The sequence below is a fragment of the Nycticebus coucang genome, chromosome 16 (genome assembly GCF_027406575.1).
Source record: "Nycticebus coucang isolate mNycCou1 chromosome 16, mNycCou1.pri, whole genome shotgun sequence".
Taxonomy (NCBI): Eukaryota; Metazoa; Chordata; class Mammalia; order Primates; family Lorisidae; genus Nycticebus; species Nycticebus coucang.
The window spans coordinates 25,731,127-25,745,727 of record NC_069795.1 but is presented as its reverse complement, the minus strand read 5'-3'; the positions used below and the strand labels follow the sequence as shown (position 1 = coordinate 25,745,727).

General features: G+C 35.8%; 1 protein-coding gene across 3 annotated transcripts in view; it reads right to left on the bottom strand.

Moving 5' to 3' along the window:
- TMPRSS15 (transmembrane serine protease 15) overlaps positions 1–14,601 on the bottom strand; it is a 131,950-nt gene that overhangs the window by 40,933 nt on the left and 76,416 nt on the right. For all 3 annotated transcript variants that reach the window (XM_053565816.1, XM_053565817.1, XM_053565818.1), the window contains 2 exons: positions 7,533–7,643; positions 5,726–5,858 (listed from right to left, as the gene is read on the bottom strand). In XM_053565816.1, coding sequence (XP_053421791.1) covers positions 5,726–5,858; positions 7,533–7,643 — 244 coding nt within the window. The remainder of the gene's footprint in view (positions 1–5,725; positions 5,859–7,532; positions 7,644–14,601) is intronic.

The window sequence follows — 14,601 nt, the reverse complement described above, 5'->3', positions numbered from 1 at the left end:
TCTTTCAATTACTACAGCACTGTGGAGGCTGTTTAATAAGCACAGGCTCAAAGATTAAGGTCTTTGCAGAGATTACCTGACTCATTTCTGAAGAAAGCAAGTGTCTGACCTTCATCAAAAATATTGTATCTAAGGCAGTGGGATGTTCTACTTCCTTAACACACACTAAAAAAGCTAGTTTTTTTTTTTTTGTTTTTATCTCCAGATGGAAGGACTGTGATTCATAGGATATGAGGTCAGTGAACTAGTGGGGAAAATCTGGCTGGAGGATAAAAGCATATAAACAAATAGTGTGTGGAACTGGCTGTCATCAGCTCAATTCAGGCTGTTTTCTAGGAAGCAACCCTGACATGTCCAAATTGAGATAAGTATTCACCACATTACATTAATTATCGATCTATCTGTCTATCCCCACTATATATGCATTTAAAGCAAAAAAATTATGCCTTATTATCCATAGAACAGATACAATATCATCACGAATGATTAAATATCTCATTCAGGAATAATACAAATAAAATACTTATATACTGTTAAAATGTAATAAAGAGAATGTTTCCTTTCCAATATCTTCTGCCGTGCAGGTATAGAAATCAGCATTATGCTCACACTCATCATATTTCATTCAAATTCATTGGGAAAAAAAAACTGTCAAAGTAAAATGTTTATCATTTTGACCTTTTAAAATGATTCATCTTAACTCCATATATTCTCCAGGAAGCAATATAGTTAAGATTTACAAACCGCAGTGAAAAGAATGGCTATGTTTATAATCATATGGTGAATCTTAGAAAGGCGGTAAATGGGACACAAGGCTCCCAGGTGGTTGAATTACAACCATTCAGGACAATCAGATGCATCAATTGTGCCAACAAGGTCAAGTTACCAATCTCCTCAGCTTAATCTTTACAAACTAAGTTCCCAAGTCCACAAAACAGTTCCTCAGCATTCCTGGCAGCTTTGGCAGGTGAAATAAAGGACTTCCTAGAAACTCATCTCTCTGAATTTCCTATTGAAGTAAAATCAATGTTAATCTAGGAACATGGACTCAGTGTCACTTACCCAATGCTTTATTTGAAGTGAGAAAGAAACAATTGTCAGTTTTAGGGTTTTGTTGAGTCTTTAGCAAGAAACATTATTTCTTTTACAGCATGTGTTCTTGCAATATATTTATGCCTGAAAGTTCCCCATGCTGAACGAGTTTTTATTAGACAAAGTCTATAATGCATCATAAAAAGATTATAGACATATATGTGTATACCTATATATATGTTTAAACTAAAGTATAGAAAAATTCTCACATAAACCACATTGATCATTATTTACAAAGTGAACAATAAAATTTACTTCCTCTTCTTGCTCTTGATAAAAATTGTCTTCTCTGTGAGGCTGATATCCCTTGAACAAGCCTCGAAGCTGGTGATCTCCCATTTTAAACACATGGCATTTGAGGATATAAGAGATGTTGCAATCCAATTGCAAGAAGTTAAATGAGGTTTAGAAGGAATATACCTCAACACAATTAAGGCCAAATTCGTAAATATGACAAAGTCACAGTTAACATCATATTGAACGGGGAAAAGCTTTCTGGAACAGAAATGAGACAGGATTTCCCTTTTACTATGCTTGTTCAATATAGTACTGAAAGTCTCAGTTGAAGAAATTATAAAAAAGAGATAAACAAAGGGCATGCAAATTGGAAAACAGAAAGTCAAATTGTCTCTGTTTTCAGATAACATGATTTTATATGTAGAAACATGTAAAGACTTTACAAAAAAACTCATAAAATTGAATTTAAAATTCGGTTTAGTTTTAGGATACAAAATCAACATATCAAAATCAGTGGATTTTCTAAACAACAACAAACAACCAGCCAAAAAAAGAATTCAAGAAAGCATCCCATTTAAAACCGCTATATAAAAAATACCTGGGAATAAATTCGACCAAGATGGTGAAAGATCTCTACAAGGAAACTATAAAACACCAATGGAAGAAATTGAGGGAGCCATCAAAAAATGAAAAGAGATCTCAAATTCAAAGACTGAAAGAACTGATATTATTAAAATGACCATACTACCTAAACAGTGCAATCTCTATCAAAATACCAATGACATTCTTCACAGAAATAGAACAAAAAATCCCAAAATTTATATGGAACCACAAAAGACCACAAATAGCCAAAGCACTCCTCAGCAAAAAGAACAAATCTGAAGGCATCACACTACCAGATTTCAAACTACATACAAAGCTGTAGTAACCAAGACAGCCTGATACTGTCAAAAAATAAATACATTGACCAAAGAAACAGAGAACCTAGAAGTAAATTATGTGTCCACAACTAACTGATTTTGACAGAGTCACCAAAAACATTTATTGGGTAAAGGGACAGTCTGTTTAATAAATGGTGGTGGGAAAATTGCAGAAGAATGAAACTAGACATCTGTCTTTCACCTTATATAAAAATAAACTCAAATGGGTTAAAAGAATTAAATATAACATCCCAAAGTATAAAATTACTAGATGAAAACATAAAGAAAATGCTGCAGAATGATCTAGAAAATGATTTTATGGATAAGACCTCAAAAGCACAGGCAATGTAAGTAGAAGTAAACAAATGAGATAATCTTAAACTAAAAAACTTCTCAGCTTGGCTCGGTGCCTGTACCTCAGCAGCTAAGGTGCTGGCCATATACACCGGGGCTGGTGGGTTGGATCCTGGCCCGGGCCTGCTAAACAGCAATGACAACAACAACAACAATAAAAATAGCCGGGCATTGTGGTGGGCGCCTGTAGTCTCAGCTACTTGGAAGCTGAGGCAAGAGAATTGCTTAAGCCCAAGCGTTAGAGGCTTCTGTGAGCTGGGAGCCACGGTACTGTACCCAGGGTGACATAGTGAGACTTTGTCTCAAAAACAAACAAATAAACAAACCAACAACAACAACAACAAAAACTTCTCAGGAAGTTTCAAGGAAACAATAATATAAAAAGACAGCTTACAGAATGGGAGAAGATATTTGCAAACTATTCAACTAACAAAGAGTTAATATTGATAATTTATAAGGAACTCAAATAATGCAGCAGCAAAAACCCAAATCCAATTAAAAAATAGGAAATGATATAAACAAACATTTATCAAAGGAAGACACACAAATGTCTAACAAATACTGGAAATAAGAGAAATGCAAATTATACCCATTATACTACAATGAGGTATAATCTTATCCCACCTAGAATAGCTATTAATGAAAATACAAAAAATAACAAATGCTGGCAAGCATGCAGAGAAAAGAGAACTCTTATACATACTGTTGGTGGGAAGGTAAATTAGTATAGAAATTTAGGAGAACAGTATGGAGGTTCTTCAAAAAACCCCAAATGCATAGTAGAGCCAGTATGTGATCCAATAATCCCACTGCTAGATACATATTCAAAGAAGAGGAAATCAGTATGTGGAAGAGATATCGGTACCTCCATGTATACGCAGCACTATTTACAACAGTCAAGAGAAGGAATCAACCTAAGTGACCATCAACAGATAAGTAGATGACAAAAATGTGGTTTAAGACACAATGAACTATCATTCAGCCATAGGAAAAAATAAAATCCTGTCATTTGTGACAGTACAGATCAGCGTGTAGGACATATCATGTTAAGTGAAATAAGCCAGGCACAGAAAATTCTGCATGTTCTCCTCAGTACACAGAAACTGCAAAAGTTCATCTCATAAAAAAGTAGAGAGTGGAACTGTGGTTATCAGGGGTTGGGAAGGGTGGGAGGCAAAAGGGAATAGGCAGAGTTTGGTTAAAAAACAGAAAGTTACGGGCAGACAGGAGGAACTAGTTCTGGTGTTCTATAGCATCGTGGGGTGACTATAGTTAACATTAAGTTTTTGAGTGCTGTATTTTCTTTTTTTTTTTTTTTTTTTTTTTTTTAATTTGGCCGGGACTGGGTTTGAACCCGCCACCTCCGGCATATGGGACCGGCACCCTACCCGCTGAGCCACAGGCGCCGCCCATTGAGTGCTGTATTTTCAAATAACAAGAACAGAGCATTTGAAGTTCTTAGCACAAAGAAACAATAAATTTCTTAGTACAAAGAAATAAAGGTGATAGATATGCTCAGTACCTTGATTTGATTGCTACACATTCTATGCATAGAAATATTATCATGTACTCCATAAATATGGACAATTATGCATAAATGTACAGCAGGGAAGCTAGAGCGCATTCCTGGCATTCTTAAGTGGGCCTCAACACATTTTCATATAGTAAAACATCTATAATAGGTGGTTGGGTACTATCTTGGTGCTTGTATACACTATATTTCTACTGGCCTAGTAGAAATTAAATAGCTCTCATGGATAAGGCTGCTAGGCTGGAGACCTAAATACTGCATGTAACATTATTTCTACTGGAAGGAGGGTTTGAGTTCAAAAATAAAAACAAAACACTTTGAAACAAATCGTGAAAATCTGTGCATTGCCCAAAGATTTTATTGTATGAACTACTAGTCAGTTAGAAGGAAAAGCTTTCCCTAAAGCAGTCAACTTTTGATTTTGACAAATTAGGAATAGTTAAGATAACTACCAAAGCTGAAGGTATATGTGTAGGAGTACTTGAATTATTTCTCATTTTAACTTTATACCTTTTAGAATAAATTAGAAAAATCAGTCACCAGTACAGGAGACACATAAAATGCTAATGACTTGTAACTGGGCAACATGTATTGGCATACATTTAGATGGCTAAGTATATTTATATTTATTTGTATATATCTAAGATATATAGTGAATATTTAATTGCTCTTGAATATTTATTTGGCATCAATTTTTAGACAAGGATTATTCTAGATATTAGTATTGTGATCGTGTATAAAATAGACAAGGTTCTTACCTCCATACACCTTATGGATTAATATGACAAACTATTAATTAATTCAATGCTATAAGTGATAAAAATAGTCACAAGTGACCCAACATAGTGAAGAATTGCTGACTCTTCAAGAACAGGTACACCCAAGGATCAGAATGGTGGGTTAGAATTGATAGGGTACACAAAGCCAAAGAAGTAAATTTTTACTACTTATTACCTTCTATTGTTCACCTCATTATTTTTAAGACTGACAGGTAAAAATGAATATGTTGAACTTAAATATTTGTGCAATATATTTGACATTAGACAAGAAAGTACAATAAATTTTTGGTACATTATTAACTGGAATTCTGACTTACATTATCCTTCTTGGGAAAGTCTTAACATTTTTATCCCTTCCCACACCAATTGTATTTCTCTGAATTTTCTAAAAGAATTATTATGAATACATTGAAAAGATATGGATGGCTAATGCATCTTCTCTGTAGTACCCTTGAGATTATGCATATTATGATATAGCATAAAATGAAATGTCATTTTCTTAAAAATAATATAGGAAAAATTGTATAAACAGGAGAATTTTTATGTAAAAGTAGGCTACACAACAGAGTATAACATTTTATATTTATATGCTATTAACATGTTTATGTTTATACAGTATTTATAAAAAAGCTATTAACAGTGGTTATTATTTGTGGGTGGCATTAATTAAGATTTTTATTTTCTTCCCTTTGCTCATGTGCACTTTATGAAATCATAACTTTTATAATTTTAAAATTTCTTAATAAACTCAGTTTGAGGTTAGTGAAAACATAAGAGCATCTCTTAAAAGAAGGCTGAGCAGGATTACTTACCCTAGTCCCATCAGTTGACAAACATCATTGGAAATCTGGGTGGTCCAGTTCTCAGCACAAGCCGTGTGCCATATGCTCTGGATTCTAAACTGCACTAAACCCACGTTGCTTGTTGTGCCATTGAAAAGGCGCACTAAGGATGCAAAGTGTAGAATGGTGGTTATGAGACTAAATGTGGGAAATCGGAGATGTTGGCCAATGGGTATAAAGTTCTAGTTAGACAGGAGGAATAGGTGTTTTGGGGATCCAAGGCACAGCATTGTGATTTTTAGTTTACAATAATGTATTGCATATTTTTAGTATATTTCAAAATTACAAAATATCAAATTTGCTCACCACAAAAAGTTTTGAGGTGATGGTTGGGTTTATTAGCTCGATTTAAGCATTCTACATTGTATACATATATCATAATGTCGCTTCATACCCTGTAAATACATACAATTATAATTTGTCAATTTATAATAATTTTTTTAAAAGACTAACATAAAACAAAAACACATTAAAGAGTTGAGATCGGACATAGGGCCATTTACTCTTGCCAATTGAACAAAATTGGTTAAGAGTGAGTGATGCTCTAAACTAAAGGTTCTTAACGTTTAGAGTTTGGGGACTGATCACGGTTTTTCTTAAGAGTATGTTGGGAGGCCCAGGTTGAAAAATACAGATTGATGGACTTAATTTTTATCTTTCATATAACTGTAAAAATGCAAATGGCAGAGAAATAGAAGTCATTGCATATTAATACAGCAAACAAACAGAAAATAAAGTTATTTATAAAGATATGTCTTACAAACTTCTTGCAAAAGAAGGAAAAAGCAAGCTCGGGAACAACTTTAGGTACCCTCCACATCACCTCTTCCAGAAAGCAATTTCTTTGCATTTGCTCTTATGTTCTTTGATTTCTATCATCTTCCTCACACTCTTACAGCCAATTTGGACAGAGTATTAGGGCTATTAGTGGATAGGTAGGGACTGGACCAAGCTAGGCTAGTTTGTAAAAAAATTAAAAAAATAAAAATGAAAACATCACCAATGTCAGCAATGGTAATCTTACCCAGAAACACAATATTATAATTCCACGCAATAATGTTAGTGTTTACATATTTTTCCTATTGTGGGAAGAGTTAAGAGCACTGACTTTAGAATTAAACAGACAGGTTCAAAACACAGCTCTCGTCTTTATTAGGCATGGGATTTTTGGCAGCCACTTAACCTTTCCAAGCCTCAGTTTCCTCATGACAAAAGTAGGGCTCATTCCTATTAGGGGATTTTTTTTTTAGAGCACTTATTTACAGTGCATGACATATTATGTTAGTATTGAATATTGGCTTAGGAATAAAAGTAAGACATAGTGATAAGTGTCCATTACTCATGATGTAATTGAGGTCAGGGGGCTGGGGAATGGATTGCAAATGCAGCCGAGTAGGAGGAGAGAGTCGGGTATCAACATGCTGGTGCTTCTGGATGTAGAAATGGACCCAATACTGTAGTCACTGTGAGTGGTGCGAAAGTGTCTGCTATGGACGGTTGTCTCTCGCAGACGTTTGCTTCCTATCTGAACATAGGTTGCTCTAGTCCACGTGTAGGCAAACTTAAACAAACATACAAAACCCAAGGCCTGCGTGTTAACTTTTCTCCTAATCAGACGGGGACAGAGGAGCTAATCACTGAGAAATGTTCATATCCTAAAGCATCAAAATATGCCCTCAGAAACATACTCATAAACTTCCCTTCACACTTGTAAAATCAAAATGTAGAGGCTGAACTACATAGTAATAAAACTTATTTTTCTAAAAATAAGACATACCACAGTGTGCTTCATCTGAGCCATCCTTACAGTGTGGATGCCCGTCACAGAGGTTCGCCAGGGGAACGCACTCTCCATCTGCACACTGAAAATTATCTTCCTTGCAGGGCTCTGGGGGAAAGAATGTTTATTATACAGGATAAAGAATTTACAAATGATTCTGAAGTACAAATCCCGTTGATGCCTCTTTAAACACCACCCCTTGGCCACGGCACATGGCAGAGCCGGCTTTGATACTGAACAGCACCGTCCACCTAAGCTGTTCAAATAGCTTAGAAATAGTGCCAAGGCCAACACCTGCCTCCAGGGAAGTGTGGACAAAACCTCAGGCATCTCCTTTGCAACAGAGCGTAGGGCAATTCCAAGAGAGGTTTCAGTCACATTCCTGCCTCATTATTTCCTCCCTCATAATTCTGTTCCCCATGCCAACGAGCATACAAAGAACTGTTAAAATGTTAAGCTTCTGTATCCAAGGAACACTTCTAAACCTTTACAATAAATAAGTGCAGAAGCTGCCTTTTCGTGGGACCCAAGTTGGACTGGATTGGAAACAGAGAGATCAAAGAAAGTCTGGTTGAGTGGGAAAAAGTCATCACAAAGAAAAGGGAACTTTGCTATAGCAATTGATAAACAAAGTGAAAGGAATTTGGGAATGGAGCTCCAAATGAGAACAGCAATGTCGAAGGCGTGGGAATGTATTTGGCTCATGGAGAAACAGAAGGAAAATGAAAAGCCTGGCGACTGAGTAAATCCCAAGGCCCGTTCTTGGTGGTTGTTTCAAGAGTTTGGAGACCTTGTTTAGAGAAAGTAGGTGTTTCTGTTTTCTGAAACTGTTTGGTATTAAAGAGATTGCCCTGAGAAAGCCTTTATGTCACTAGAAGAGAGAATATGGCCTAGTGGGCACAGTACTTGGTAGAAGGAGTCTAGGAGCTCTGGGGAGGACTCCTGAGAATGGAGCAGTGGCTGGGGATGGAGAGGCTTAACATCTTACCCTTTACAAGGTGCATGAACCATCATGACAGGGAAGAAAAAGCACTCAAAGAAAATAAGAAACAGGAAACCTATATGTTAAAAACTATTAGCCGGGCTTGGCGCCCATAGCACAGTTATGGTGCCAGCCACATACATCAAGGGTGGTGGGTTCGAACTCAGCTCAGGCCAACTAAACGACAACTGCAACAAAAAATAGCTGGGCATTGTGGTGGGCACCTGTAGTCCCAGCTACTTGGGAGGCTGAGGCAAGAGAATTGCTTAAGCCCAAGAGTTTGAGGTTGCTGTGAGCTGTGATGACACAGAACTCTACCAAGGGTGACAAAGTGAGACTATCTCAAAAAAGAAAAAACTATTAGCCAATATTAAGATAATAATATAACTGTTACATTGCTTTCAAGGAGACTATATTCAAGTTAAAATGATTTAAAATCCAGATTGTAAAACTCTCCATGGAGACATTCTCAATTTATAATGATCAAACGTAATGGCACTTGAAAGGGATCATTCCTGTTGCTTTAGGATCTAGGTTGTACACTCAACTCTGAGAGTGTTAATATTGTTAACTTCTAAAAAGAAGTAGTAAATACAGGCACAGTACACTTATTAGAAAATACCAAATCTGGTTCAGTGGCTATCAATAGCCATTACTTATTTTCAGCTATTAAAATTCATTCTGAAAAAAAGATTAAATAGGGTTTTTTCGGGGGGGAATATTTTCATCCATAGAAGTAGAAGACTGATCCAGATGTGGGGTACCATAAGAAAGGGTCAGTATTCCATTTCCCAGCTGAAGATTTATTACACTGTAGAACCACAGGGCCAGTGCTTGCAGGGGACTATTGCAGGCACTGTCAATTTTTTTTTAAAACTCTGACCTTAATACGAAATGAATGTTAAGGCATAAACTTTGGGACACGCACCTGTGTGTATGTGTATGCATATATGTGAAACTAAATTAAAATTTACCCTTATTCTCTTTTCTCTTCCATTATCACCAATTTTTCCATTCCATTTTATCTTATCCAATTCCATTCTATTTCACAATAAGAAATGATTTCATTACCCACTTCTTGAAAAATACCAGAATAAGTTGTGGGCAGATAGCTGTGTAAATAAAGATGGGTGATCAATTCCTATGAAATGAATCAGAAGTCAGAAAATTGGCCATGTAGACACTGGAAAAGAAAACCGAGGGGCACCTACCTATTGGACAAAACTGTCTCCAGCACGAAGAAGTGGAGGGATGGAACCTGGGCATTAGGATCAGAAGCTGAGAAGGGTTATAAGAGATCATTTAGGAAGAAGACTACCCATCGTTACAGTGCAGTAGTCCAAGGTGAAAGGGGAGTTCTCCAAATAACCCACAACTGAGTGGGCTAGCATGTGGCCAGAAGCCAGTATTCGCCCAGTGAAAACACAGTGGTGATACATTTTTCCTATCTCTCTTCCAATATTAGAGCTATGAAAGAAAAGAAAGCAGAAAATAAAATGGAAAATATCTCCCTCCTCCTCCTCCACCTTGGGTTGGGCCATGTTCTGTGCCTGTGTTGAGGAATGAAAGAAGCTTTGAATGAGACGATGTGAAAGATTTTTTTTTTTAAGCCAGTCAAATTTAGCAGTGGGAATATGAAAGTTTTAATGCTATACCTGACTGCTCATTTTGATACCTAAAACTGAGTCTTGGTGACCCACTGAAAATAATTTAATACCTGAAGTAAGTGGAAAAGAGAAGGGCTCTTCCTAAAATATCCGGGGGGTGGGGGGAAGGAAGATTTGAAATAAAATACAGACCAATAAAGCTTCTTTTGTTTGTTGGCTTACATTGTCATTGAGGTCAGTTATTCTTTAAACCGAATGTACAATATATTATCTGTCATGCACATAAAGCCGTATTTTCTTCTTTTTTTTTTTATTGTTGGGGATTCATTGAGGGTACAATAAGCCAGGTTACACTGATTGCAGTTGTTAGGTAAAGTCCCTCTTGCAATCATGTAAAGCCGTATTTTCTTATCTTTGTATGCTCAGAGCTTGGTGAAATGTCTGGTACAAAGCAGGGAATAAGTAGATATTTATTAAACATTGAGTTAATTGATATATATTCAGTGATTTATAGTATGCAAAAATCACTATAAACCTTAGTGATAGAGTCTGCACAATATAAAAAGCTTTTTAAAATTATGATTTCAAAAAATGCAATAGAACCTCTGTAAGTTGACCACTCTAGGGACTGTATCAAACTGGTCAACATACAGAGATGATCAACATAAGGAACTAGTCCTGCTATACTGATACATACATGTAGTTTACTTTCTCGTGCAGCTTTTATTAGAGAATATCATACAAAATCATACATAATCAAAAGGCAGTAAAATCATACAGTACATACAGTATCGTAAAAAAAGCAATACGTTTATTGTTTTCTCGTGGTTTAGCCATTCTTTCTGAAAAAATAGTCTTTTTTGGTCTGTTCCTTATTTTTATTACAAAGGTAAGTGGAGAAAGTACTTTCAATGTTGATGCCGCCACTCAGCATACTTGGGCATTTTTCCATAGCAGATGACGTCAACTGCATTATCAGACGCCTGGCATCTTCTTTGGGAGTCTCTGCAATTTCTGTGTCACTCTCACTTGTGCCTTCCACTTCATCAGCTGCTTCAGGCACTTAGGCTGTATTGTTTGGAAACACCAGTCAGTATTGTTTGGAAAGTTGCTTCTGGATCAGTTTTATTAGTTTGCCCCCTCATCATGCAGTGCACCAAAGCTGTCCAAATCTACTCCTTCAAATTCTGGCATGGGAGATGGACTGTCTGATGGGACTAAACTTCACGCTCTTGAGTTGTGACAAATCCACTTTTCTTGAAACTGTTCTGTATCATTTCTGGCTTAACTTTGTTCCCCGCAGAACTGATCCAGAGGAGAACATCCAAATTGTTAACTCATGCAGTGCTGAAGTTTCCTCCTTAGGCGGACCACGGGTTTGGGTTTTAGTAATTGCTCATAGTAGTATCTGAGCTCAGTAGTACATGTTAAACCTTTTGATGATGCCTTGGTCAAGAGATTGGATTTTATTGTGGTTGTGTTTGGAGGTAGAAATTTCAGTGTCATGTTTGTAAGACTACTCACTTCCAGGTGGCCAGGATGTTTGTCTACTACCAGTAGAAAAGACCACTCCTTCTTCATTTCTCAGTCGATACCCCTTACTCAGTCCACAAATAGGACTCCAGTCATCCAAGCACATTTGCTTAATCACCAAGTGATGGAGCAGTCATCTGACTTCAGCTTCTTGAATGCATGTAAGTTTTGCTGATCTGCTAATCACCAAGGACTTTAGTTTCTCTTCAGTTGAGCTGGTGCAAAGCGAACTGTGAAACATCCTTAGGAAACACTTCATGACAAAGCCTTTGTTGGGCATCACCTTGAAAAGGAGTCAGCACCCATGAGTGTTAAAGATGTTAACATCTTCAAAGCCTTTGACAAAGTGAGGAAACTTTTTGACGAACTCTTGCACAACTTCCACTGGAACTTCATTGGATTCACAGCACAAGACTTTCTGGTAGATCTCATGTCACAGTTTAAATTTCTCAAATTAAATTCCTGTGCAAATTTTTTAGCAACTTCTTGGATGACTGGCCTAGAAATTGAGGCATTAACTTTCCTCATTTGTCTGAAACAACTTATTGTGCCTTCACTGGCTTCATTGAGGGAAGTTTTCCTCCCTTCCATGGTAGGTCTCTGCTTTCCTTATCATACTTCTCTAAGTATTCATGTTTACATCTTTGAATGTTACTAACTGTGGTCTTGCTAATACCAAAAGGTCTTTCTTTGGCTGCTGCTTTCCTGAAAATGTAGATCACTTTTTCCCTTCAATGTCAGCTCTTTGAGTTCTTTCCTTTGGGCCATCAAGTCTCAATAACTGTAAAAGTTTTCAATAATTGTAGGATGTACCTACAATTAAGACCATTTTTTTTTCACAGTGAAAAAAAACCTTACACAACACATGATAAACATCACACTGGCCCTAATCCAAAACATGGTAATAATAAAACATGAAAAAGGAACTTAGGCTAATGAAAAAACAACACAACTAAGGGACAAAGCCCACACCTTCTACCCTTTGTTGTAAAGTGGACTCAACTGTTCAAAATATAGGGGATAAATTAATAGTGTGTGTCACAGTCCAGGTGGTCAAGATACAATCTACTGAGGTGGTCAATATACAGAGGTCATTTTCCATTGAGTACATGTGGTGCATAGCTGGTCTATGAAAATTAGGTCAACTTAAGGAGGTAGCCAATATAGTGAAGAAGTTAACAATTGAGGTTATACTATAAATTTTAAATTTAAGGCAATTGTCTGATGGTAATCTAGTGATTTGAGAAAGAAAGATTGATTATATGAATTATGAATATAAATTTACCTATTGAAAATTAGATAGTAGTTAAGATACAGGCCCTGGAGTTTTATGATTTTTTATGTGAGCTTCGATTTTGTTATTTTCTTTTGTTATTTTTTGACCTTGGGCAAATAAATTAATCTTTCTGTGACTCAGTTTTTTTCTTTTTCCCCATCAAATGGGAATAAATACTACTTTGTTTTTGATACATAACAAGAATAAATTTTAAAAAATAGTGACATGTATTTATTATACCATTATGCATACAGTGAATGCCTAATAGATAATATTCGCAACAACAGAAATCATTAACACTTAAAAACCACCTTTTCATTGATGTATTTTTGAGACAGGGTCTCGCTCTGTCACCTGGCTGGGGTGCTGTGTTGTCAGCTTAGCTCACAGGAACCTCAAACTCTGGGGTTGAAATGATCCTCCTGCCTTAGTCTCCCAAGTAGGGGGGATGACAGATGCCTGCCACAACATCTAGCTAATTTTTCTATTTTTAGTAGAGAGGGGTCTCGCTTTGCTCAGGCTGGTCTAGAACCACTGAGCTCAAGCGATTCTCCTGCCTCGGCCTCTCAGAGTGCTGGGATTACAGGTATAAGCACCATGCCCTGTCTTTCACTAATATTTTTAACATTCATAATCCGTATGCTAGTTGTGCTACTTTCCTCTTCAGATAACCAGAGAAACAAGAAAACATCACTAATCCTTTCTTTTTGGCATTTTGCAATGATAGCTGAGGTTATTTGTACATTGTATTTTATGCTTTGAAGAATTCTGTATTTTTCAACCCAAATCTAAGTTGTCTTAATAAGGGAATATTTTAAGGAAGCATGTCTGTTTATACAGACCTTCATACCATGAGAGAAGTAAGGTGCACATATCAAAATATAATACTACTGGGAAGGCTATTATAAATGTAATAATCAATTTATTTCACAAGCACATTTATTTTAATCAGATTAGTTGCATGACAAATGGGGAAAGATAATTACATATTCTACATGCAAGTATTAATATTTTAACTGACTTTATCTTTTTAGTAATAGTTTCCTTTAGCAAACAGAAAGGCTATAAACTAGGTACACAGGTATTTATATTCATATATTCTATTTAAACATATATTTTTGTATATTATATTTATTTAAAAAGTAGACAGCACTAATGCTACATCCATGATCAAATATCTTAATATATTTATAGAATGTTAGTCACCGTAAGTTATATTTAAATTATATTATTGCTTTTTTCATGGTTTATTAAAATCATTATGAAAAAATGAGTTCTTGATGACAATAATTTAATTATAGATAAATTTATTGATAATTATACTCTTACTAATGTAGTTAGGCTTTATTTAATCGGGAAAGCAGATACTAGTTCAATGGAAACAAATTTAAATAGCTCAATAACAATTTGAATGAAAACATGTTCCTGAAAATTGAAAGCTATTGGAATTATAGTCTGTGACTCCAGGAAAATGTAAATTGTTTCTGTAAACTAAACAAATTGAGTGAAAAAAGGTTGAATGGAGAAAATTGATCCATTCTTGCTGAACCGAGTAGAAATTATAAAATCTGAGGAGAGGTATAAATAAGCTTTTACAAATTTTTCCTTACATGCATAAACTGGATTTCGAAATTTTGCTTCATAAAGTAGTTCAGCTTCATTAAGAAA